This window comes from Maniola hyperantus, chromosome 5 (genome assembly GCF_902806685.2).
Source record: "Maniola hyperantus chromosome 5, iAphHyp1.2, whole genome shotgun sequence".
Classification (NCBI taxonomy): Eukaryota; Metazoa; Arthropoda; class Insecta; order Lepidoptera; family Nymphalidae; genus Maniola; species Maniola hyperantus.
This window is the reverse complement of record NC_048540.1, coordinates 1,955,345-1,980,168: the sequence shown is the minus strand read 5'-3', so window position 1 is coordinate 1,980,168 and position 24,824 is coordinate 1,955,345. Positions and strand designations below refer to the sequence as shown.

The window sequence follows — 24,824 nt, the reverse complement described above, 5'->3', positions numbered from 1 at the left end:
TTACTCTATGGTCAGAGATTGCAAATGGCTGCCATTTGTGTTTTGAATCGGCATGGTGTTTTGTTTTTTCTGTTTTGGCGAAAGGTAAATTCCGTTACTAGTACGTCGAGTCGAGTGGTTTCTTCTTCGTCTTCTCGTGAAATTAACATTTAGTGATCTGTGAGACATAATAAAAATAAAAAGTAAATCACAATCAGTGTTGTTATTCCAATGAACCTATAATAATTAAGGTGCCAATAAAAAGGTGGTCCTGTTACACTGCGTGCATTAAATAGATAAACCAAAATCACATGGATCTTTGACTTTTCAGTGTTTTATTGTTTTCAATTCACTAATAAATTAAGTATTATTGTTAAATTAATACTTGTTTTGAAACTCAATAAAACACTGTTAAGTCAAAGGTCTATTGTGGTTTTGGTTTACCTATATAATGCACGTAGTAGGTACCACCTATTTATATATAGGTATAGTAGGTATATATGTATGTAGATACCTATAGGTATGTATACAGTTACAGTTGTAGTTGACCAACTAATAGATGGTGCTAGGTTTGCATTAGGAATTTGGGTGACATTAAAATCTTATGAGAAGGCTCTCTATTTCCAGTGTATTACTTTACTCTATGGGTCCGATGTCCTGCTCGGCTCGTTATTTCTTTTATCTATGGTTAGTTTAATTTTGCTTTTTAAGACTTTGACAGTGATAGGTCCGTGTATTCCTATGTCGATGGCTGTGCATAATAGAAGCAACATGCACTGGCCACTGTGTATATAACCCATTATAAAAACGTATACGGAAAAATAGGTAGTAAATACCTACTCTAAGGTACTTAGCATCATATTTATTTCTAAATTGGCAGCATTGCTATATTGTCAAAAAAAAGTCAAAACAGCAGTCAAACATGGATTCAGCTGCTGAAGAATCTGAGAATTTCGATTCAATTAGCGAAAATGAATGTGGTAAAACAAATCGCAATACTCCAAATGAAATCTCAGTTAGCACTAATAATATTGTGCATAAGTTGTTTAGTAGAGAGGTATGTTTGAACTTGAGAATATCAATAGCAAGGCTCCCATATCTTGATATTTTTGTTTTTGACTATTATCTTCGAATGGGTTTTTCTCAATTTTTATCTGAGAAAACCTCTAATTAGAATCCTCATATTATAACTCTGACAGTCAAACTTCGCGATCTTTAGATAACATTCATTAGCATGCTGATACTTTAAAATAAATAATGTTTTTCAGATATATGGTAGCACTTCAAGAAAGCCTAGTGAGAAAAGCAAAAGGATATTCGACAAGATACCTCCCCGGCTGCGCTTTTGTCTCATGGACATTGTGCCAATGCGGTACTTGAGGGAGCATGTGTTTATGGGGTTCTCTCAATGTGGACAGTTTCTGCTAAGTTTCACTTACAGCTGCAACATCCAGGCGTACTTCCGGGAAAGCTCTAAGTTTACGTATGTACCACTATATTAAAAATCTCCATCCATCCCTCACTCACTATACACCTCACTCACTGCTTGGGATCAACTTCCTCAAAAGTGCACCAGGAAGTGCAGTCCTCCGACTTCATCAGGATGTATCATCACTTACCAGTTCTGTAGATCTGCACCTCGATTGCGGGAAACCTGCATCAATCATTATTACAATCTCAATTATTGTTCTGATTGGCTGGATTTTTGCGATTCTTGTTGCAACAATGCATTGTAGCGAGCGTCAACCAATCAGAGGTGATTGCGATCGTAACATAGTAGCTGTCAATCTGCAGCTAAGCCCTTGTCTATAAATTAAAAAAAGAATATCTTCAAGGTAAGGGTGCATTAGCATTTTCTAGACAAGCATTATTATTACTTTTTAACAGACTTCAAAAAAAGGAGGAGGTTCTCAATTCGTCAGAATCTTTTTTTATTTTTTTTTATTTTTTTTATTTTTTATGTATGTTCCCCGATTACTCAAAAACGCCTGGACCGATTTTGAAAATTCTTTTTTTGTTTGAAAGGGTATACTTCAAAGTTGGTCCCATTTCAATTTGGTGAAGATCTGATGAACATCTTCGAAGATAGATACTGGAACTCCTCAACGGATAAGAGTAAATTGCTCGCGATCAGTGTAATAGCTTAGTAAACAGTAGATTTTTAACCAGTCATAGCATAATTCCATGGGGCCACTAAAAATTGTGAAATAAAAAATCTTTACAAAAAAAATAAAAACCGACTTCGTTACATAAACACTAAAAATTGAAAAATAATTTAATTTATTACCGAATATATTATGTATACAAGAGTTAATATAGTTCCATAATAATATTTTTTGGGGTCGGTGCCAATGAGGTGCCATTGTGGAGTCCCATAAAAATATGAAGTCTAGACGATTCGCGCAGCTAAAGCTAATTGGCACCGGCACCAAAAAGTATTATTATGGAACTATATTAACTCTTGTATACATAATATATTCGGTAATAAATTAAATTATTTTTCAATTTTTAGTGTTTATGTAACGAAGTCGGTTTTTTATTTTTTTTGTAAAAATTTTACATGCTTTAAACTTAGACTTCATTATTGCTCTCCATTGAACATAGCATCCATTCATCATTGCTGTCATCTTCTTTATATTGAAACCAGCTGGCCGCGACTTCGTCCGTGTGGATTAAGGTTTTTGAAAATCCTGTAGGAACTCTTTAATTTTCCGGGATAAAAAGTAGTCTATGTCATTTTCCTGGTCTTGGACTATACCCATGCCAAAAATCACGTCGATCCATTGCTCCGTTGCGACGTGATTAGGGACAAACTAACAAACAAACTCACTTTCGAATTTATAATAGGGGTAGTGATTGGTTGGTGCTATAATATTATTAGTACATAATTATTTATATGTATTGGTTGGTAATTGCTATTCATAAATCAGACTTTAGTCTAACGCAATGCAAATTTTATTTTAACCTTGGATTGTACTATATGCTTCTCTCGTTTGCATTGTGTATGTAGGTAAATTATTGTTATAATCTGAAAATAATAATTAGCTTACCATAAAAGTAACATATATTGAACTGCTACTAAGCTACAATCACTACCTACCTGTTTTTTGCTGTTTTGATAGTTTGTCTTTTAACCACACCCTAATGGTGTGGGTATGGGTTGATGTTATTTTTGCATGGATATAGTTAAAGACCTGGAGAGTGACATAGGCTAGTTTTTATTCCAGGAAATCAACATGTATTGTTATCACAGGATTTCTAAAAACCTAAATCCATATGAACAAAGTTGTGGGCATCAGCTAGTCAAATGATAATTTATGACACCTTCAGTGACGCATGGCATTAATTGTGTATTGTGTAGTGTACACCACATTTCCAATCTGCTTTTAGTAGTTCCTTACATCAAATTTTCTGGAAAAAAATTAAATTCCGTTCAAAAAGTTGTTAACCAAAAATTTGTTTGAAGGCTACATTTCTTGCTGTGGGTGCCGGGCTGCGTGGCGCGGCCGGTGCACAGCGTGCCGCTGTTCGGCGACGACAGTGTGGACAGCAAAGTGACCATCTCCATGGCGCAGTGGAAGCACAACCCTGGCGTGCTGGTGGTGTATGGCATCGCGTGAGTATGCCCATTAGTGAGGTGCCCAACAGAGTAACAAGAGCCCAATAACTTTTTGACCTGTTTTTCCTTCACCTTTCTACTATTGTACACGTAAGTGATTTGCCTCTTCGTTTCTAATTAGAACTGCTAGGATATGGACACCTGGATTCTGAATGCATGAATGAATGAGTGAATGATTTATTTTATCAATAAAATGCGGGTAAAAATAGGTCTTACGAGCCTTATACATTTTACCGACTGACTGACTGATCTATGAATGCACAGCTCAAACTACTGGATAGATTGGGCTGAAATATGGCATGCAGATAGCTATTATGATATCCGCTAAAAAAGGATTTTTGAAAATTCAACCCTTACAGTTAGGGGTAAAATAGGGGTTCGAAAAGTGTGTCCACGTGGACGATGTTGCGAGAATAAGCTAGTTAAAATATAAACTGTCTGTCTGTGGTGGTATTTTTAATTAGGTACTAAATTGTTTAGAAGATATTGATACACTTTTGTACATTTCAGTGAATCTCTCTCGGAACGTTCCTACCTCAGTGTTATCGGAGTGCCTCAGCTAGGATGTCGAAAATGCTCTGCCATTTCTAAAGATGAAGGTAAATAGCTTACGACAACTATTGTAACGTCCTACTAATATTATAAATGTGAAAGTGTGGATGTTTGGATGTTTGTTACTCAATGACGCAAAAACGGCTGAACGGATTTGGATTAAATTTGGAATGGAGATAGATTATACCCTGGATTAACACATAGACTACTTTTTATCCCGGAAAATCAAAGAGTTCCCGCGGGATTTTTAAAAATGTAAATCCACGCGGACGAAGTCGCGGGCATCAGGTAGTCAAACATAAAATTGCTTTACTATACACAAGGTCTATTTTCATTTACAAGACACAGTTCACATCTCAGATGCTAAGTAAAGTAAAGTACTGTAAAATGCGTTGCTTGGTAGTTGCTGTAATGAGCGATCAATGTTTATGAATTTACCATTTCAGAAAGTATACTCAGAAAAACTTTGTTCACAGATGACCCAGACCCAAATTGTAACAAACGATGTCTAGAGCATAGTTTCGCGATACACACTAAATTCGTCTGCTCCTTCGACTCCAGCTTGTACGAGCCCGTCGTGCAGCTCGCATACACCAACCAAATCATCATCTACACAGACTTCATACACATACTAGAAATAGATTTAGTTAAACCCGACCCTGAAAGAAGCGAAATTCAAGAGGAACGACAATTTTCTTTAGATAGGGAAGAAATCAATTCGGTTTACACGAATCCTAGTACACCGGCTTCCGATGTATCCGCCGCTTTTCAGTCCCCCAAATATCAAAACAACGTGGTACAGAACATTCTAGCAGATTTCTCAGAGATCGAAGAACCGTATCTAATGTCCAAGCCAGTCCAGTTGCCTGATGTTATGGGACAGGAATTGTGCATCCAAGCCTCCTCTATATCGCACAATTTGATGGAAGAATGGGAAGGGCCTTCCCCTTCAATAAGGACTTTAATTAGCCCACCTCTAAGGTCCCCGAGAAGAAGGCCAGCAGAAAGCATGTCTAGGTTCAACGAAGCACATAGGATAAAAGCGGAAAAAGCATATGAATTCGTCGAAGAAGCAGATATAAAGTGCGAGAAACTGAGTATGTTTAGAAAACGACGTTTAGCGGATAAGAAATACGAATTCTCGGAGGACAACAACGAAAATATCGTCCCTTTTAGAGTTTTAAGGAGTAATAGGAAATATTTCACAGGTTCTACCAGTAAAAGCCAAGCTAGAAGAGCGAGATCCCCACCGGTTGAAAGCGTAGTTTTGAGAGCCCATAATCAAATTAGGCCTACATCCCCAACAAATAGTTTAGATCTCAAAAACCCGGGGCTTTCTTCCCTGGAATCTGACAGAAACTCTGAGTCAGAGTACAGAGTAATGGAGATGCTAGACGACGGCACTCTCAAAACGGTGTCAGTACACGATAACACGTCCAAAACCTTGTCAGATTGTCCGGTTAGTCCTCAGGATCCATATTTAGTGCATACGGGGAATTCTAAGTGCAGTAAATTCTTTACAAGATACTTTTTGGAAAGTGATGATGAGATTACGTCTATTATCACGGATTCTGAAGGTAAGTTATGTTTATTACATGTGCCGTCCTAATTTTAACAGCTTCATAGAATACAATTTTGGTTTAAAATAGCTCTGTCATAGGTCATTGGTACTAATTTAGTTCAATGTCCATATCGTACAATATATTTAGAAACTAGCTGATCGTGTTACTAGCAGAACTGAGCGGTGCGATAGAACATAGACGCATTGCGGTCTACAGTTCTATGACCGTTAGAGCGTGTGAGGTCTTACGCGTACGCTTGTATAATGCATAAATTTTGAGAGCGACCTCGCCATATTTGCTGTGTCAAATATCATGTCAGAACTCAGAAGTACCCAAGAAGCTTAAAATATGGTTTAGGTACCCTTAGACTAAAATCGTACTTTTGACATGACATTTGACGTATAAAACAAATATGGCGAGTGCGTTCTCAAAATGTATGCATTATATAAATAAATAAATAAGCCTTTATTCAGACATGTTTCATTTTTACAATAATATGTATTACCAAAAACACTGAAGATTTCGTCACTGAGTTCTTGGCGACATGGCCCAAGCCTTAGCTACATTTCTCTTTCAGACGACTGCATAGCTGACTGTCACGTAGCTTTACCCCTCTGCGGCCAGGGGGTGGGGCAGGCCTTGCAGGGGGTGGGGGCAGGCGCTTGGGAGAGGTTGCGAACGCAACCCCCCTTAACGTTGCGAGCTCAGCAGAGGACGTTGGATACTGAGTTACTTTGTAACGAAGTGTGCGGGAGGTTGTGCACTCTGCGGGGCAAGAAGTTCATATACTGCTTCGACTTTGGCTGCCACGTTATTGACGTCTGTCAGTCTAGTGGGTGTCTGTCTGGGGTGAGTTATTTATTAACTAAAACTTATTTAAGCGCGACGCGACGCACGTGAGAGTCACTTAGGACATTTTTGGACTGAAGTACTATCTTCGATATTTAAAATGGCCGCCAAATAGAACGGCTGTTTTGGGGTCAGGGTAGTGGTAGGCGCGAGCACCTGGGAGCGGTTGCAAGCGCAACCCCCCTTAACATTGGATACTGTCGAGTTACTTTGTACAGTGCGCAGCAAAAAGTAATGTACACCGACCTTTAGAAGAAGATACCAGATTTGTAGAGCATTGTCTCTGTCGTTGAGACCGAGGAAACATCATATAGGTATGAGTGACAGAGACAATGCTCTACAAAACCGAAATGTCATTCTAAAGGCAGATGTATATTATTTTCTAGAATAGAATATGTTTTATTGAAGTAAACTTTTTACAAGTGCTTATGAATCGTCAGGCAGTTTCAATTTACCACTGGTTCGGAATGCCGTTCCTACCGAGAAGAACCAGCAAGAAACACGGCGGTTGCTCTTTTTAATTTTTCAATTTACAATGTATTATACCATACTATACAAGCCATTGCAGCCCCGTGCATTGCTGGAACGAGTCAAATCCAAGCTTTTTCTGCCGCGTACTTAGGTGCAATGCGACTTGAGAGTAACTAAACATGGCGTGTTTCAAATGGCCGTCAAACAGAACAACTGTTTTGGGTAAAGCTTTGCAACCCTAAATATAAAGATACTCGATGATGCTCGCAACTTCTTCCGTCAATGTGGATTTTTTAAAATTCCGTGGGAACTCTGATTTTCCGGGACCAAAAGTAGCCTATGTCCTTCCCCGGGATGCAAGCTATCTCTGTACCAAATTTCGTCAAAATTGGTTAATCGCATGAGCCGTGCTAAGCTTGCAGACAGACACAGACAAACTTTCGCATTTGTAATCCATACTAATATTATGAATGCGAAAGCGTGTCTGTCACATCCATCCTGGGGACGGACATAGGTTACTTTTTATCCCGGAAAATTCAAGAGTTTCCACAGGATATTGTAAACCTAAATTGACACGGGCGAAGCCGCGGGCATCACCTAGTATTAATGATGTTTCAGTTGTGCGCAATGTGGCTGTGGGCGAACGAGGGCGAACCGTGCGAGGCGTGCGAGGAGCCCTCGGCCGGCTGCTTGCAGCACCGACGCCAATACGCCGCGCAGGTACCATCTTCTTCTTCTTCATCTTCTTCTTCTCTCTGTGGGCTGGTTTCTTTCTAATTTTAGTTTTTTCGAAAATAGTAGACTAATCATACTTCGAAGGCTTATGGTAATGAGTTTAGCGCGCGTAACATTTATGCATCTACATGTTTTTCCATAAAAACTTTGGTCAAAAATACTCATTTACTTCATATTTGTACCTGAAAGATAATTTTCTGAATTTTCCCAGATTTCGCTTAGTATTGTAGGAACTCACCAATAATAGTCTAATAATATACATTGTGGCTAATTCCATTGTACACAATCTCTTAATTAAACTAAAATGGCACGTCTAAATCTAATGCTATCCCTTTCATAATGTTGCTTGCGGAAAAGGATGGCACTAAATTTAGACCTGTTAATTTAGTTTAGTTTAGAGATTGTGTACAATAGAATCGGCCCCACTGTCAGTTTTACATCATTTTTTTCAGTATATTATTTACCATGTTATACTGTAGGTATTTAAACAACAAATACTGAAAACAACGATTCATAAAGTAGGTAGTATGTAAGCTATGACCAAAACATGATTACGTACGAAACCCTAAAAGAACGAGGTCCGACTCGCACTTGGCCGGTTTTTTACATGCATGGAAATATTGTCATTATTTTCGAAAAAAGAACACGCGAAGTATCGAATTTTCGGACAAAGAAAATCAAATCCATTGCAGGAGCGTTTTTTGAATTTGGAACATTACAACGCTCCTGCAATGTTGTATGAAACGGCGTGCTGGGGTTATTAAATACTCTTTGATCGGATCTCTTTTGTCATTCTTGGCATACCATAGTCTCTTTGCTTAGTACAAATTGCGTTTACGTCATATATAATAGCCACTTGCCTGTCGGCACAGATGATAAAAAAAAATTGGCGGCAAAGCTGAAAATTCGTCTTGATTTTTTATTTAGTAGTAGTTAGTAGGTATCTACTTAATAAATATAAATTTAATAATATTTTAGCGTTTAAACTACCGTGAGTGATTCCCATTATAAATAATATCTGTCCCGGAGTACAGCTGGGACAGATATTATTTATAAATTTAATAATAATTAAAATGAGATCCAACGATTCAGAGAGTGAAATGGAGGTTGATTGTACTCCACCAGATTTAAGATCAGAAGCCAAATTGGCAATGGAAAACCTGCTTCCAGCGAAGTCGAAAGAAAAATACATGAAAGTACCTATATTATGAAAATTTTATGAGTTGGAAAAACGAGAAAAAAGTGAAAATTATCTCCGAAACAGTATTTTTGGCGTATTTTAATAAGATTGCTAAAATTAAAAAGCCATCTACATTATGGGCAATTTATTCCATGCTGAAATGTACAGTTCATGTTAAATTAAATTTAATGTATAATATAAAAAGTGTGTTTTATTTCCCTGCATTCTTTTGAGAAAAGCACTATAATATATGCCTCGGCGGGAAATAGCAATTGCCTGTCTCGTATTTAGTGAAGTCCTCGCCTGCGGCTCGGCCTTCAAACTCATCCTCGACCTGCAATTGCCTACTTCCCGGTCTTTGCAATAATGTACTATTTCCAGTGTCTCTTCGTGTGGGATCTCGTGAGCGGCGTGTACAGGACGGAAAGAGAGGCTATGACGGAAGACTTCAGCCAAGAGACCTCTAGAGGTAAGTCTAGGCCGATGAAACTTTGACATCCATATGATTTCATTAACGACCATTCAATGACGTCATTAATCACCTTCCGTACAGCGTGACGTTCCTTGTAAAAATAAATAAAAATCACGTTTTTTTTAAAATTATTTTCTTTGATAATTAATTCTAGACCATCTAATTAGGGATAAGGTAAGGAAGAAGAAGAAGACCCATAAACTACCGCTATACAAAAAATCACATCATTTTTATTACTACAGGCCAAGACACTATTGGTCTGTGTATTTCCCGGGTCGCATAGCCAAGTGAGCTCGACATTATAGTCTACGCATTTTAAACTGAGTCGTCGAGTTATCTGTCTGTTAAAGTCAAAGTCAAGTGAAATGATTTATTCAAAATAGGTAATAAATTACTCTTCTTGATAGTCAGATGTTCAATTTGTAAGAGATAGTGGTGATAATTATTACGCAAACTTAAAACTAAAGCTACGAGGGTTCCAAACGCGCCCAGGTCTGAGAAGAGCCCACACAAACTCAGCCGGGTATTCTTTTTATTATCACCACTTTACAAAATTATTGAAACTTATTAGAACTATTACATAGCCGTTAAGCAACTCATTCCCAAGCTTGGTTATCATTTAAATAATCCTTTACGTTGTAATAGGATTTTTCAATTAGTTTACTTTGGTTAGGTTAAACTTTGAACTTGTTGAGAGACATCTCCAATATGTTTTCTGGAAGCTTATTATAAAAACGTATGGAATTGTCTGTCTCGCTCGCACTTACAGGTCGTAGGTGAGTGCGAGCGAAACAGACAGATAACTCGACGACTCAGTTTAAAATGCGTCGACTATAGTACAGCCGTAGTTTCAGGCGTGGAGCGCGCGCGGGAGCTGGCCAAGCGGCTCGGGACCATCAACGTGCCGCCGGCGCATGAGACGCGGTTGCTGACCACCCTCACTGGTACATATCTACACTATACGATTTATTCTAGTCTAGACTGGAGACTCTCAACTCATGTGCCATTAAAATATTGCTGCAAAGTTGTTGAAGTTTGAAACCAAGGTAAACCCTCGCCTGCAGCTTGGGTATTAAAAGTGCCTTAACTATAATTTTTTATTTTGCGCACTTGCATCAGAAATGAGTATTATGGGTATAATTTCAGGTAAATCACTGAAAAGACTGACTGATGTAGACAATTGCGTGGAGATCACAAAGAACCATCCAGACAGCTCCGAATCCGAGTCCGAGCCCTCTGAGGACAGCGACTACGAGTAACTCTATACCTCCTCCCTCCTCATACACTCCACCAAACAAACACGTTGTGAAAATGCGCATACATTGCATCGAAGTTTGTAGATAAGTAACTAGTAGGTAATTTAAAGGTTATAAATATAAATTGCTCCTAGCTGTACTCACGTGGTTAGTCGACGTAAGCCTGACTAGTTTCAAACCCATCCGGGGTCCTTGTTCACAAGGACTCGGCTCGCCATTGAAATAAAATGCTCAAGAAATGAAATAAGCGCTTCAAATGCGGCCCGAAAAATATCAGCCAAAAAGCTTATTTCAAATTACTTAAATTTTTAGACTTATTGCTTAGCTGCTAAGTAGGTATTATTTTAGAATAAATATTTTTGCTGTCATTTGAAAAATTTGAATATTTTAAATTTGTCAATGAATGGTCTTAAATATAAATATTTTGCAATCGTTATTAAACTTTATGTTCAAGTGTCAAGGTTTATAATAAACTGAACTTGTTGATATTATAAAACTTTTTTCTACATTTTGTAATAAGAAACATACATATACACAATATGTGTGCAAAGCAGGCCACTTGAGTGATGTGCATTCGTTTGTCTACTATTATACCTACGTATAATATATACTATCGTTTATATGCTATTGTTACCTACTATTATAAGTCAATGCGGCTCGCAAACGCGTCGCGGTTGAGACTGCCAACTGGACTGGGCAGTCGTCGCGAGCTGAGTCCCTTAGGAAAAGGACTCCGCATGGGTTCTAAACTAGCCGGGCTTACGTCGATTAACCACGTGAGTACAGCCGGGAGCATCTATATTTATAATGGAAATAACTCACGATAATTTAAAAGGTTTCAAACAAACCCCAACTGTGGTATGAACTGCATCATTTTCTGTCATGACAAGACGAATCTAATGACGTGACTACTTAAGTTACGGATAAGCGTTACTTAAGAGCGTGTTTTAATCACGCAAAATCTAATATTTTGTGTGTCACACTGTGCAATAATGATCTATTTACGTCACACGTATATTAATGTTTGCAATTCGCATTGACATGTTCCACTTGCGAAATATACACTGGCAAATAATGACCTACTGCTAGTGCTAACTCGAGTGTCCAACGCTGAATGATAGCCACAGAGCTCATTTGACATTTATTTTTAATCCATTGAAGGTTTTCTAAGAAAAACTATTTTAATATCTCTCAGTGAAGCAGAAATGTATTTTCAATCACCCCGCCGCTCTGATGATATTATCATAATGAACACTGTAAATATATTACACTCACACAGCCATAGTTACTAAACTTCTAAGAAGAAATATTTTTGAATTAACATGCAATGTTTAGTTATTTTATTATTTAATGTAAATAAATATATTATATTTTTTTTATTTAAGATTGTGGTAAAATGACCTAAAAATTACAATTTATTTGCTCGTGCATTCTATTTTATGATAGTTGATATTTTTACTGTCTGTGATGGATTGTATTTTTTGTAACTATCATTTTCCCTCGGCTTCTGCTTGCAATTTCGGTTAAGCTTTACGACCAAAACTAATCAATCTGTCTATAATAGATAAGTTGGCAAAATAAAAGAATTTCAGTTTGTTCATTTGTAAAAATTGTATGTCCATTTTGAAAAATAACAACGTTGCTAAGTTAAAAAATAATATGTATCGCCAGTGTACAGATGAATAGATTATTAATTTTTCTAAGAATCTTTAGAACCTTGCCACTTGATTTGATTTTATATCTGACAATATTTTGTAAGATTTCTGAATGTTCATAATATACAAAAATAATTAATTAAAACTATTTAATCCTAAACGAAATACTATATAGTTATAATCAACGGTGGCTATTCGATTATACATAAATTTATACCTCTATACTCTTTGACAGGTGTAATAACCTCTATTTCTCTATACTCTGTGTCCCAGGTCTAAATCTAGTGTTATCCTTATCTATGGGGAGCATTATAAAAAGGATAGCGATACATTTAGACCTGTCATTTTAGAGATTGTGTACAACAGAATTAGCTACAATGTTCGTTGCGGATAAGGATTAAGCTGAGATCTATATAGCATAATGTGACCACAGAATACTAAAGTAACTGACGGGACATATTGTACATTAACCTTTAGAAAGAGATTTTGGCTTCGCAGAGTGTTGTCTCTGTCACTCATATCTATGTGCGTTTTGTCGATCTCAACGACAGAGACAACGCTCTACGAAACCGCTATCTCTTTCTACAGGTCGATGTACAATATTCCCTGCAGAGCCCTGTACCTACCTATTGGGGCGTACGTTAGGTCACACTCGCGCGGGTGCACACTTGCATGGCTGTATCTCGCGCTCTGACAAATCTATTTTATTTCAGCCCTTTAATAGTAATTCCCTTTGAACAATTTTAAAGTACGCTCTATAGAGCTCAGCCTTAGTCAATTGGGTACTTGACTCCAATTTTTTTATAACTTTATTATAAACTAGGATAAAAATATTGAAGTAAACTGAAAAAACTAATTAAATCGATCAAATAACAATAAGTTATAAGCATGTAAATATTTCTGATTATACAGAGATAACGATATAGCATTTTGACGTCACACCTTACTAATGCCATAGTAGCTTCGTGCGGTTTCATACAAATTTTCGTTTTGCGAGAAAGGGATAGAAGACCCTCCCACTCCAAAATTAAAATGCCTGTAACTTTGTAAATCTTTGTTGGATTTTAAAATTTTTTTCACCGATTATTTTTATCCTAGTTTATAATAAAGTAATAATATTTATCAAATTCAAAAGTAGGAAAGTACCCAATTTAGAGTTTGTGCATCAACGTGACTATGTAATCCAAATGTACGTAAGAATTTGAAATATTTGTCTGTATCAGCACAAATTTAGAAATGTTAAATCGATGTTGATGTAACTTTAGATGTGTTGGGATCCTTCACACAGACTATCGATGTATATATAATAAATAATGCATTCTTGCATTAATGATATTGTAACACGTTTTACAGACACTAACTCGGTAGCTCATTGCAAGGTTGTGATAGAATGGAATTAGGCGTTGTTTTATTTTAAGTAGTGTCTGTGAAATGTTGTTACAAGTTTAAAACAGTTTCAAAAAATTACTGTCTTTACTGCATTTAATTTATTTAATCAATGTAACCACAAATTTACGGTTTTCGGCTTCCTTTACTTGTGCTATAAGACCTAACATGCCAAAACTCGTGATTCGAGGTTGACAAAATACACTAACACCCGTATTCACAATCATTACTATGAAATCGCAGTGTGCTCGAACGCATAGTGTGGATTCCACCAATCAGATTATCGAAAATTAACGTGACAAATTAATCTGATTGGTTGAACCACACACTGTGCGTTTAAGCGCACTGTGAGACCTCATAGTAATGATTGTGAACATGTGGGTAAGTATCCTTTTTAGAGATTTGTGCACAACCAGTCAGATTAGAAACCGCACTTTGTGTATATAATTAAAAACTTTATAAAAAGCTATTGTTAAGCAACCAATAGGATTGCTGTATTTAAAATAAAGCAATCGTATTGGTCAGTTTCGATGACGTCATCCACCATTCAATTTGATGAGTTGGTGCATAGTACAGTGCGACAAGGCGCGTGGCGAAAATCGGAACTAACGTTGTCGTAAAGTGTCCCCTTTGTTCTTGTTTGAATATTCCCTATTAGCCTTTGTTCTCCAACAGCGCCCCCCCTGTCATTCAAGTGCCAAGAGAGCCTTGCCATACTGTATCCATACTAATATTATAAATGCGAAAGTGTGTCTGTCGGTCTGTGTGCTAGCTTTTCCTGGCCCAACAGTTTAACCGATTTTGATGAAATTTGGTACAGAGTTAGCCCCGGGGGATGACAAAGGCTACATTTTGTCCTGGAAAATCAGAGTTCCCATGGGATTTTTAAAACTCTAAATCCACGCGGACGTCATCTATTATGCCATATTTCTGTTTTGTAGTTCTTAGGAAAAATGAAAAAGTAAAAAGGCGATTAAAAAAAACTTATATTAAGTTTGATAAGAATATTTCTATTGCTTTATTCTTACTGTATTCATAATTAGTTATGATTACTACTACTTTTTTAATTTAAACTTTTAATATATTTTCAAATGGGAAGTTCCACTATAAGTACCTAGACCTACCTACCTTTAGTTCATAAAAAATTGAAAAATTGTAAATAAGTATTGTTTTAAAGTTTCAATTTCAATCACTCATATTTGATATACATATTTTGTGTAAAGGAAATTGACTTGTGTTTTTATGATTACAATATTTTTCATTGTATATGCTAATAACATAATAACCTCAGGTAAAATAATGGTTGCTACTGACTTACAACCATTCCACAATACATCACAGTATTGGATTGGTCTTCTGATCAACTTCACGAAGTGTTTATTTTTATTGGCAAGTAACTTTTTAAACTGCAAAAGTCAGCTTTTTGCACTGTATAAACATCTCATTATCTTTACAGCAATTTTTGCATACTATAGTTGACGCATTTCAAACTTAGTTGTCGAGTTATCTGTCTGTTTCGCTCGCACTTACCTACGACCTGTAAGACAGATAACTCGACGACTCAGTTTCAATGCGTAACTATCAGAACTTGCAGTGAAACTGAACAAGTCAGAATTTGGGTAAAGACTATAGAGGTTCTATGTTAGAGCCGTGTAATAAGTCAGTTACAACCATTAGTGTCACAAAGATAATTGCATTTAATTCTTTAGTAGATTAAAATGTGTATGAACTTGCCATCAATATTGAATTTTTTATTAGAAATAATAAATGAACATGTATTAATAAACTAAGAAAATAACTAACTTGATGCCTTTTATTTACATTTATTATCAATGAAGTCATCCCTATAGCATAGCTGAGTAAACCTATACCTCTGTTGTGCCCTTCTCAGGACAAAATATGGCAAGGACATAGTTAATTATTATTATTTTATTTTATTCAGATACACATTAGCCCTTGACTGCAATCTCACCTGGTGGTAAGTGATGATGCAATCTAAGATGGATGCGGGCTAACCGTATACGGGGTTTGGCAGTTTAAAGAGTTAGCCATTGAAAAAAACTGATAAGCAGATTTTAATTGAAAACTTGGATGTCATACTGATTTATTATATTTTTACCACAATATATAGCTTGGTATTGAGACTGATGGATACTTTTGTCCTGGGACATCAGTTCCCATAGATTTTAAAAACCTAAATCCATGCAGACAATGGTGCAGATTCTCTTGTACACAATCTAAACAGGTCTAAATCTAGTGTTATCCTTTGCTGCAAGCAACATTTTTTTTTAAATAGAGATAGCGAGCAAACGAGCTGGCGGGTCACCTGATGTTAAGTGATTACCGCCACCCATGAACATTTGCAGCACCAGAGGAACCGTTGGTGCAAACATCATTTGTAAACAACACAATTAATAAATTTGGAACATTATGAAAGGGATAGCATTCAATTTAGATGTGTCATTTTAGTTTAGAGATTGTGTACAGTAGAATTAGCCACAATATCGTGGACATCAGCTGGAAGAAAATGAAACAGATATTTTATAAGTTACACCGGTTCAGTTAACTTTACACCAGCAGTCTACCTTGTATCTTCAGTGGTGAACACTGTACTTATAAGTCTGGTTCTATTCTCAGCAGGGTTCATTTGAGAATAATGAATAATTAGTTAAGTTTGGTCTGCTCAATAGCTTTGCATAGCTAAAGCTCCTAGTGATGTACATACACAATCTACTTAAAACCAGTTGCCACCCTACAGGAAAAGCTGTCCTTCCAAGCATTGTCGCTTTTCAGTATAGTGTAGCATAGAAAGGGTTTGGATTTCATAAAACCGTCAGACTTTTTCCTGGTTTACCTTAAACTGCATCATCACTGACTACCAGACAAGATTACTGTCAAGAGTTGGCCATCAAAAAACTGATAAGCAGATTTTAATTGAAAACTTGGATGTCATACTGATTTATTTCACTTTTACCACAATATAATAATTATTAACTACAATAAACGATCTAACAATTCCCAAAAGTGATTGATGATTGGTCACAATGGAAACACATCTTCGCATTCTGTGTCCTGCTCTTGCACTGGCTGCAGCTGTGCACATTCCTCGAGCATGCAGTCTAACGATAGCCTCTCTATATCGTCCCAGGATAACTTGCTAAACTTTTCTTCCACTACTTTTATTAAAAGGCTTGCTTTTGTCCGTGCCTCTGTTTCTGACATACCGTTCTTTTTAAAGCACTTCGTAGCAGCCTCTAGTAACCCATCCGGTTTCTTCACAACCAAATTCAATTTTGTGCCATTTTTTATTGATGGGTAAGATTCAACAGTTTGATTGTCAATCAAGGCTCGACCTAAAAGTAGTAATTTCTGTTCTTCTATAGGAATCCGTAGTTTTGTTGCGATGTGCTGTTTGATATCTAGTATTTTTGTTGTGGGTGTTACCTATAAATAATTCAAATTAGGTAACATAAAAGGAACGAATAAATATACCGAATCTCCACAATGAAGACCGTAAATAATTATTACGTACCTCAACAGAACATTCACCTCCTTGTAGTTGTTTTATAGTTATGTTCATTTTGAGGCTGAATCTTACAAACTAGATACTTTTTAACGTATTTACTAATTGTTTTGAATGCGTACGCATTTAAAAATCACTTTTTGTGTTTTTCACAGGACAAAACAGCCAAAGAGAATATAATCACTACGTTTTAAGAGGCGGAACTTAGAACATTTATGTTTTGTATCAATTCTTAACCCTTTTAGCCAATTGCTTAAAAAAAGCAGTGCTACCAACTTATAAAACACTTGCTTTGGCCAGTGACCTTGATCTGTCAAGTAGGGATGAGCCAAAAAGTAGGGATGTGCACCGTATCGACAGTTTATCGATGTTTTGGATTTTTCTATATAATAATAATAATATTTTGTGGTTTATACCTACCTATCGTTTGAAGCTGTTGTGAAAATGCGGGTAAAATAAAACAAATTATTTATCGTTATACCAGGTAGGTATTTATATATTTTTCAAGTAGGTAGTAGTTGAACCAGACAAAATTATGTTTTTTTTAAGAATAAGAAAAATGGAAAACCTTATGCATTTAGCAGCAAATAGGCATCATTTCATCGTGTCTTTCCTTGATACCGCAGGCCTCACATGTTCTATGACCTTTACCCATGGTGTTTTTTATAGGTTATAACTTATATATATTACAATTCAGCAACAATTCACATAACACTAATAAAGTCAAATTCCTCGTTAAATAATAAAGATTCACTATCACTAATAGAGTCAAATATCTCGCTTATAACTAAAGAGTCAATTATCTCGTAAAATGTGGTGATGATGATGAAACGGAGGAGCAGTGGCTCAACTCGACGTAACACAATAATCAGTAGTCACATACAATAAAATATTATGTCGATTGATGTTGTTTGTTATGCAAACAAATAAACTACACAATACAATAAAATTATGACGAAACAACGAAATACGGCCAAGGCAGACATATTTGTTTGGTTTTGTGAATTATGGTGGTAAAATGACTTCACGTTTTGAATGTTGGCAACGCAAAGTTAGTTATTCCATACAAAAACCATTTGTTCGTAAGTTTCTCAAGACTGAAAACAGCTTTATTTTATAGAATAGATTTTTGTAGGTTTGAGTGGTTTTGCTTTTGCTAATTTGTAATTTGCTTGGTTTTTTTTGCCTTGACGTTGACACTGACAGTTTAAGTTTAACCCACAGACCAATTACATATTAATCACAGACTACGCCACATAGGTACTACCTACCAGTCATGTTGACAACCATAGAGTAGTATTATTTGATGTTGACAACCTTAGATGAATGTCGACAACTAAGGAATAGAGTCAAAAACCTTCAGACTTTGTCGCTGATAAACTTGGCTGATAAATAAAAATAATTCGTTAAGTAACTAGTTACCATGTAACTACCTAGTTATTAGAGAGTTATTACCTAGAACAACCTATAATGTGAACCATTTTCCTTTCGCGACTATGGTGAATGGTCTATGAATGGTTTTTTCCGTTTTTTCCGTTTTTTCCACGACATGGCGAAGTTTTTTATTTACTGGTCAGGCTTACATTTTATTTAGCATATAAGAAGCTTTTAGATAAAAAAAAGGTTTTCTATCTAAAATATTTGATTTAAAAAAAGGCCATCTAGATTTTTGCTCTTCATAAAAACAAGTTGTCAATTTTTTAAAAAATTACATCTTTTAAATAGTTATGCCGATAACGGATAAATAAAATTAATTACCAAGGTGATAGATAACCAAAGTTAGAATTTGAATTTAACAATATGAATGAAGTCGATAATTATTACGAAGGAAAGTTATCCGTGACCATATATGATTTTGAAGGTATTTTATTTTTCATACGACACTATTGACTGCTTAATATAGAACTTTAATTTCTCGTATTTTGTAACAAGTTTACTATTACCAGTTACCTACCATTCTGGTTTTAAATGCTGCTGTTCTAATTTCTGATCAATTAAAACATGTTGATTAATTTTTATGTGAGCGGTGGTGATTATGAGCTAGTAACCAGTAGTGTAGGACGTAGTGGTTATACGACGTCGGCCTCGTATTTGGAGGGTCCGGGGTTTGATTCCAAGCTTTTACTTTATGGAGTTATGTGCGTTTTAAGCAATTAACTGTAACGCTAAAGGAATAAACATCGCGAGGAAACCTCCAAGAGTCCTTAGGTGTGTGAAGTCTTGGCTAGCGTGAAACTACTCATTCTGAATGGAGACCTGTGCCCAGTAGTGGGCCGGTCATGATGATTAATTTTAAAATCTCCATATATTTGAATTTTCTTTAGTAGGTACCTATATTATTTTGTAAGTACGTGAGTAACGTAGTGAAAAAAATTCTCAACAAAGTCCAGAGCTTGTACTTCTGAAAATGTTAGTATGATCGAACTTGTTTTGATTCGAACCAGCTACCTAACAATAGATTTCAGCTATTGGCTCTTACACTGTTGAAGTATTGAGACTTTGGATGTGGACACCAATTTATACAGAATAACTTTACCTACCTTGTAATTTTTTAATCTCAGATTGTATTAAACATTTTTATGAGTTTCATAAATCATGAGTATGAATAATATTGAGTATTTACCTAGGTACTGCCTATTATATAGGACCTAGGTAATCTGAGCTCCTGCTAAGTGCTAACGCGCAATAAATTCGAATTTCGCGCTATTACAGATTATAGTTGGGTAAGTTGCCAGTTAGGTACTATTGATTTATATAAAAACGCAATATTTAACCCATTTTCGAAAGTAGGGGTATCATCTATTTATTAGTAACTATCAATATGAAAAAGCAACAATTTGAACAAAGTCCAATATTTTTGTAGTGAGTAACTAACTATGTTTCCATTTACAAATGCCGAAAATTTTGCATTTTGCAAAAATAAAATTTCTACGAAAGCGCCCTCTCTTTCCTGATAAAGATTTTGATTGACTTTTGGATTGGATTGGTTTTTGCCCGGACGGAGCCGTAGCCTAGGAAACGGGTGTAGCTACAACAACACTTTACTAGTTACATAAAATTTTGTTAAAACTTAACTATTGCATTAATTTACACGTAAACTCCTCGCTGGACATAATTAGTGCCTGTTGAAAAACGTGATTTCTGCGATTGTCCGAAGTGATGATATTTTTGACAGATTAGAATGGCTGGCAGGTTGGTTCTAAATTTAAGATTTTTTCTCTAATTATTACTAATTCAAACAATATCGCCACGACATTTGCTTCGAAAAGTCTTTCTAAAGTCGTCCTCTTGGCACAAAGGGCGCCAACGGTCTAAAACGTTCCCCCTTTTCCCTAACTTATCACGACAAAAATACCGAACGCATATCAATTTTATCATTACGATAGGGATAAGAGGGTTCCCGGTGCCTGGCACGCCTGGCGCTCGTCACACGCACACATTTACGTCCAAAATATAACTACCAAATCTTCCTGAAACAATACATCAATAAAAAGTTTGATAACAATTCAATTGATTTGTTGCTATGCAATTTTTATCACAATAATATTAGGTATTCTTACTATCATATCACACTTAGACTTAGCAGTAGATTACTGGTAACCTGCAAAAATTACAAATTATTTTAATATACTTAAAACATAATTATGTAAAAAGTGAGAAAGAAAAATAGGTACTTATAGTTAATGATAAATAATTATTATACTTTTAGCACACTGCATTTGTATGGCATAGGTATAGTCACACTGAATGTAAATGGTAAACACTAAATAGTCAATTTATCTACAATGGGGTAATATTGTGCGGCCATGCACAGCACACAGGCAGGTGGCTCCGTCCAACCGTAACACACCTGCATCCCCCACCATTACACGATCACACAGTTAAACAAAAAGACAAGCAAATTATCTGTTAAACACCATAGTAACAGTTGTTAGATCAATATGTGAGGCTGAATGTCAGTGCAAAGTCATAATAATGTGTTACTGCAGTGTCCGACTCACTTTCATTTTGTTCTAGTGTAAATTAATCTTTGAATTTGTGTGAAAATGTCTGAGATGGGCTTTGAGAATGTGTTTTACCTTGAGAGTGAGTATCGAAGTGGCCGGGAAGGCGGAGGGAAGGTGTTGCCAGGATACCCTCCCCAGACACGCTCCTCGTCGAGCTTGAAACAGATCAATAACATCTCTATCAACTCGAACAGCATTATGCAATGTTTGCCATCCAATATTTCACTTAATTAAGGAAGTTTTATTATAAATGATTTAATTATTGAACTACAAAATGAATATTTACACTGACACAAATTGTATTAAATTTGTCTGCAATTTGCCTTACTTAATTTTCAAAGATTTATTAAGTCTTTATTAGAAAAATCTGTATGAACCTAAATAATTTAAGTAGTCTTGTACTAAATAATCTAAGTAAACTTTTTTTTTATAATTGAATTTTTTTATTTATTTATTATTCCAATTTAGAATTAATTATGCATAATTTGTACACCACATTATGTAGGTATGTATTTATTTTGTTATAAAATTTTGTTTTTCATTTATTGTAAAAAAGTAACAGATTAGAATGAAAGATTGGAGGGTGATTCCAATTTTATGCACTATAGCAGCTTATTGTAAACTGCAGGTACAAAGTAATAGATAGGGGTATGTCCAATTAATTAGAAAGATTGAGGGGAGTTCTGACTTTACAGCTAGGATTATCAAATTTTTAAAAGATACAAATATTTAATGGTCTCTCTGAAATAAAATAATTATTGGTATTCACTTTTTGGCTTCTAGTTAATTAACAATTTATTTTTACCATTTTAACACTATTAAAACTTGAATTTACATTTAAAGTGTAATAATTACTGGCTACAAATTACCCACATACCTAAGATAATAGAGAATTTTTATATGTACATATATTTTTTAAAAATCTTGTTTTCCATTTAATGCAAGGAGTTTATACATAGGTACTTATTTCTAGGATCTTAATCTGTAGGCCTATGGATTTGCAGTCTAATACACTGGGTCCATAAAGACACTTATAATCCATTAGACTATTTTGCTGTCTTATGAAATAGTTATGAATGAATAATTAATTTGAATTTCTGTTTTTTTTCTAGTAAGTAATAAAATATTTATTGGAAACACTTGGTGTACTTCTTGATTTTTCTTTTTTGTTATCTTTTGTTTGAGTCAATATATTTTAATAAAGATTTTAATGTTTTAAAGTGTGTTAACATACACCGTTCCAGATTTTGATTGCGCGGGCGACGAGGTGCTGGTGGAGTCGTCCCCGCCCCCCTCTCCCAACATGGCGGCGCGACTTGCGGCGCCCGCGCAGGTAACGGTCCCTTAATTTATAAAGGCAGATCCACATAATATGCGCAAGCGCAGGAACCGTGCACATAACGCGCATTATAACAGCGTAATGTGAATGTTTCCATGGAACACAAGTGATTTGTGTGCTGTTAGCGTGCATGTTATACAGGGCGGGGTGGAAACGCCCCGCACACCTGCACAGCGCCCGCGCTCGCCTGCATTGGGTTAGCGCAGTGCAGGTGCTGTGCGGGTGTGCTGGGCATCCTCCCGCCTCATACCCCGATCTTGACCTGGTAATACAGTAAGACCTGTCGCTTACTAATACTTAAGTAATAGATTTTATGGAACTTAACATCAAAATTTTAGTTTGTGAAAAGTTTTAGCTATTGAAACTAAAATCTCGTTGTCAAGGCTATACTTACCGGTGGTTGAGTTTTGTTGTGCGCAGGGAGCGGGCGCGGGCGGCGCGTCGCCGAGCAGCGTGCGCGAGCTCATCGTGATCCCGGAGCTGCCCAACGCGATACATCTGCAGCATGCTATACAGCAGGTACGTCAAGCCCGACTATGCAGTCAGACACATTGCCAGGCGTTTGCACAGTGATAAGTTCAAACCGGTTAACCTTACTGACGCGGCGTGTGACGTTCCGCCGCTAGTTCAACGTTAACACACATAGCAACTCAACACGTTTGATCTTACCGCGAGGCGCGAAGTCGACGCGTGCGCCATTCGTGCCCGCTACAAAGTTACACCGCACCTGCGTTTTGTACGTGAACACTTGCGCTGGAACCATGTTTCATTAACATCGAAATGACGTTATTTGACGTATATTTAAGTAAAAATATACCATCACCTCGAAACTTCAGTCTAGTGCTGACGTCACTAAAATGGCGGCCACGCGCATTAGCAATTTGCGGGACTTATACTTAGGCAAATGTTTGATATTTCGTGACCGCATGACGTAGACGGAATGACACACTGTCACAATGTCTGTCTGTCTGTCTGTCTGTCGGTCTGTCGGTCTGTCAAGAAACCTACAGGGTGCTTCCCGTTGACCTAGAATCATGAAATTTGGCAGGTAGGTGGGTCTTAGGGGAAAAATCTTAAATCTGCCACCGCACCCGCGAGTTGAAGTGTGAGCTGTAATGGGTCATTGTGGACTAACCCTCGTATTCACAATCATTACTATGAGGTCTCACAGTGCGCTTGAACGCACAGTGTGTGGTTCCACCAATCAGATTATTTTGTCACGTCAATTTTCGATAATCTGATTGGTGGAACCACACTATGCGTTCGAGCACACTGTGGGATTTCATAGTAATGATTGTGAATACGAGTGTAAGTCTAGTTCCTACGGGATTGTAAAAAAACTTAATCCACACGGGCGAAGTCGCGGGCATCATCTAATCCATACCAATATTATAAATGCGATTTTTTTTTTTGTGTCTGTCTGTCTGTATATGTCTGTCTGCTAGCTTTTCACGGCACAACAGTTCAATCGATTTTGATGAAATTTCGTACAGAGTTAGCTTACATCCCGGGAAAGGACATAGGCTACTTTTTATCCCGGAAAATGAAAGAGTTCCCACGGGATTTTTAAAAACCTAAATCCACGCGAATGAAGTCGCGGGCATCATCTAGTTTTTGATATCTAAAATCTATATATATAAAAGGAAAAGGACTGACTGACTGACCTATCAACGCACAGCTCAAACTACTGGACGGATCGGGCTGAAATTTGGCATGCAGATAGCTATTATGGCATCCGCTGAGAAAGGATTTTTAAAAATTCAACCCCTCAGGGGGTGAAATAGGGGTTTGAAATTTGTGTAGTCCACGCGGACGAAGTCGCAGACATAAGCTAGTTATTGATATTTCTTTGTATTTTTCTTTCTACCCATTACAACCTCTGAAGCGATCGATATGATAGTCGTATTTCCCGTGTATTTGTAGGTATCTAGCACCGTGGTGGAGGTGAACGGGGACAGTTCGGGGCACTCCAGTCCTTCCACCGAGGCCGAGCACACCTACATCGTCACAAGTATGTACACTGGATGACTTTATATAGCACGCTAGTATTGCTTGTTTAAATTTTTTCCTTTACGTATTCTATAGAAAAGTATTTAGTTAAAAATGTGCATGAGAGCTGATTTTTCAATCGCCAAATAAACTATACCATCAGCCAGTCGATTGCGGGAAAACTGCATCAATTTTTTTCTTTTATTTATTTTTGTCTCACATTTTTATCATATTTAAAAAAAACAACAAC

General features: G+C 36.5%; 4 protein-coding genes across 5 annotated transcripts in view; 2 read left to right on the top strand and 2 right to left on the bottom strand.

The window, feature by feature from the left end:
* Positions 1-24,824, bottom strand: part of Ifrd1 (Interferon-related developmental regulator 1) — a 92,997-nt gene that overhangs the window by 29,380 nt on the left and 38,793 nt on the right. The gene's annotated exons all lie outside the window — the stretch shown is intronic.
* On the top strand, positions 882-15,518 carry LOC117982386 (uncharacterized). Of its 2 annotated transcripts, XM_034968743.2 has the most exons (10): positions 882-1,036; positions 1,248-1,462; positions 3,446-3,595; positions 4,109-4,197; positions 4,627-5,727; positions 6,290-6,561; positions 7,651-7,752; positions 9,329-9,416; positions 10,268-10,363; positions 10,566-15,518. In XM_034968743.2, exons 1-10 carry the CDS (start codon positions 902-904, stop codon positions 10,676-10,678), a joined length of 2,361 nt encoding a protein of 786 aa, XP_034824634.1. In that variant the 5' UTR covers positions 882-901; the 3' UTR covers positions 10,679-15,518. The 2 variants fall into 2 exon arrangements, with proteins under 2 accessions (XP_034824634.1, XP_069354731.1); XM_069498630.1 differs by lacking the exons at positions 9,329-9,416; positions 10,268-10,363; positions 10,566-15,518 and adding an exon at positions 8,893-9,199.
* LOC117982052 (ubiquitin-like protein 4A) lies at positions 14,683-18,403 on the bottom strand. Its single transcript, XM_034968330.2, has 3 exons — positions 18,348-18,403; positions 17,249-17,405; positions 14,683-17,160 (listed from the first exon to the last, which is right to left on the bottom strand). Exons 2-3 carry the CDS (start codon positions 17,294-17,296, stop codon positions 16,756-16,758), a joined length of 453 nt encoding a protein of 150 aa, XP_034824221.1. The 5' UTR covers positions 17,297-17,405; positions 18,348-18,403; the 3' UTR covers positions 14,683-16,755.
* Positions 17,684-24,824, top strand: part of Rfx (regulatory transcription factor Rfx) — a 30,664-nt gene continuing 23,523 nt past the window's right edge. The window contains exons 1-5 of the mRNA XM_069498671.1: positions 17,684-17,689; positions 20,359-20,431; positions 22,491-22,579; positions 23,006-23,104; positions 24,509-24,596. Of these exons, the coding sequence (XP_069354772.1) occupies positions 17,684-17,689; positions 20,359-20,431; positions 22,491-22,579; positions 23,006-23,104; positions 24,509-24,596 (355 nt within the window). The remainder of the gene's footprint in view (positions 17,690-20,358; positions 20,432-22,490; positions 22,580-23,005; positions 23,105-24,508; positions 24,597-24,824) is intronic.

What these genes read in the sequence shown, in the direction of transcription:
- LOC117982052 (XM_034968330.2), bottom strand. Translation starts at nt 17,296, where the DNA reads ATGAACATAACTATAAAACAACTACAAGGAGGTGAATGTTCTGTTGAG. An exon ending in GAGGTGAATGTTCTGTTGAG is followed by an intron (nt 17,161 to 17,248) that starts GTACGTAATAAT and finishes AATTATTTATAG; the next exon opens with GTAACACCCACAACAAAAAT.
- LOC117982386 (XM_034968743.2), top strand. Translation starts at nt 902, where the DNA reads ATGGATTCAGCTGCTGAAGAATCTGAGAATTTCGATTCAATTAGCGAA. An exon ending in TGCCATTTCTAAAGATGAAG is followed by an intron (nt 4,198 to 4,626) that starts GTAAATAGCTTA and finishes CTTTGTTCACAG; the next exon opens with ATGACCCAGACCCAAATTGT. An exon ending in CAGCCAAGAGACCTCTAGAG is followed by an intron (nt 9,417 to 10,267) that starts GTAAGTCTAGGC and finishes GTACAGCCGTAG; the next exon opens with TTTCAGGCGTGGAGCGCGCG.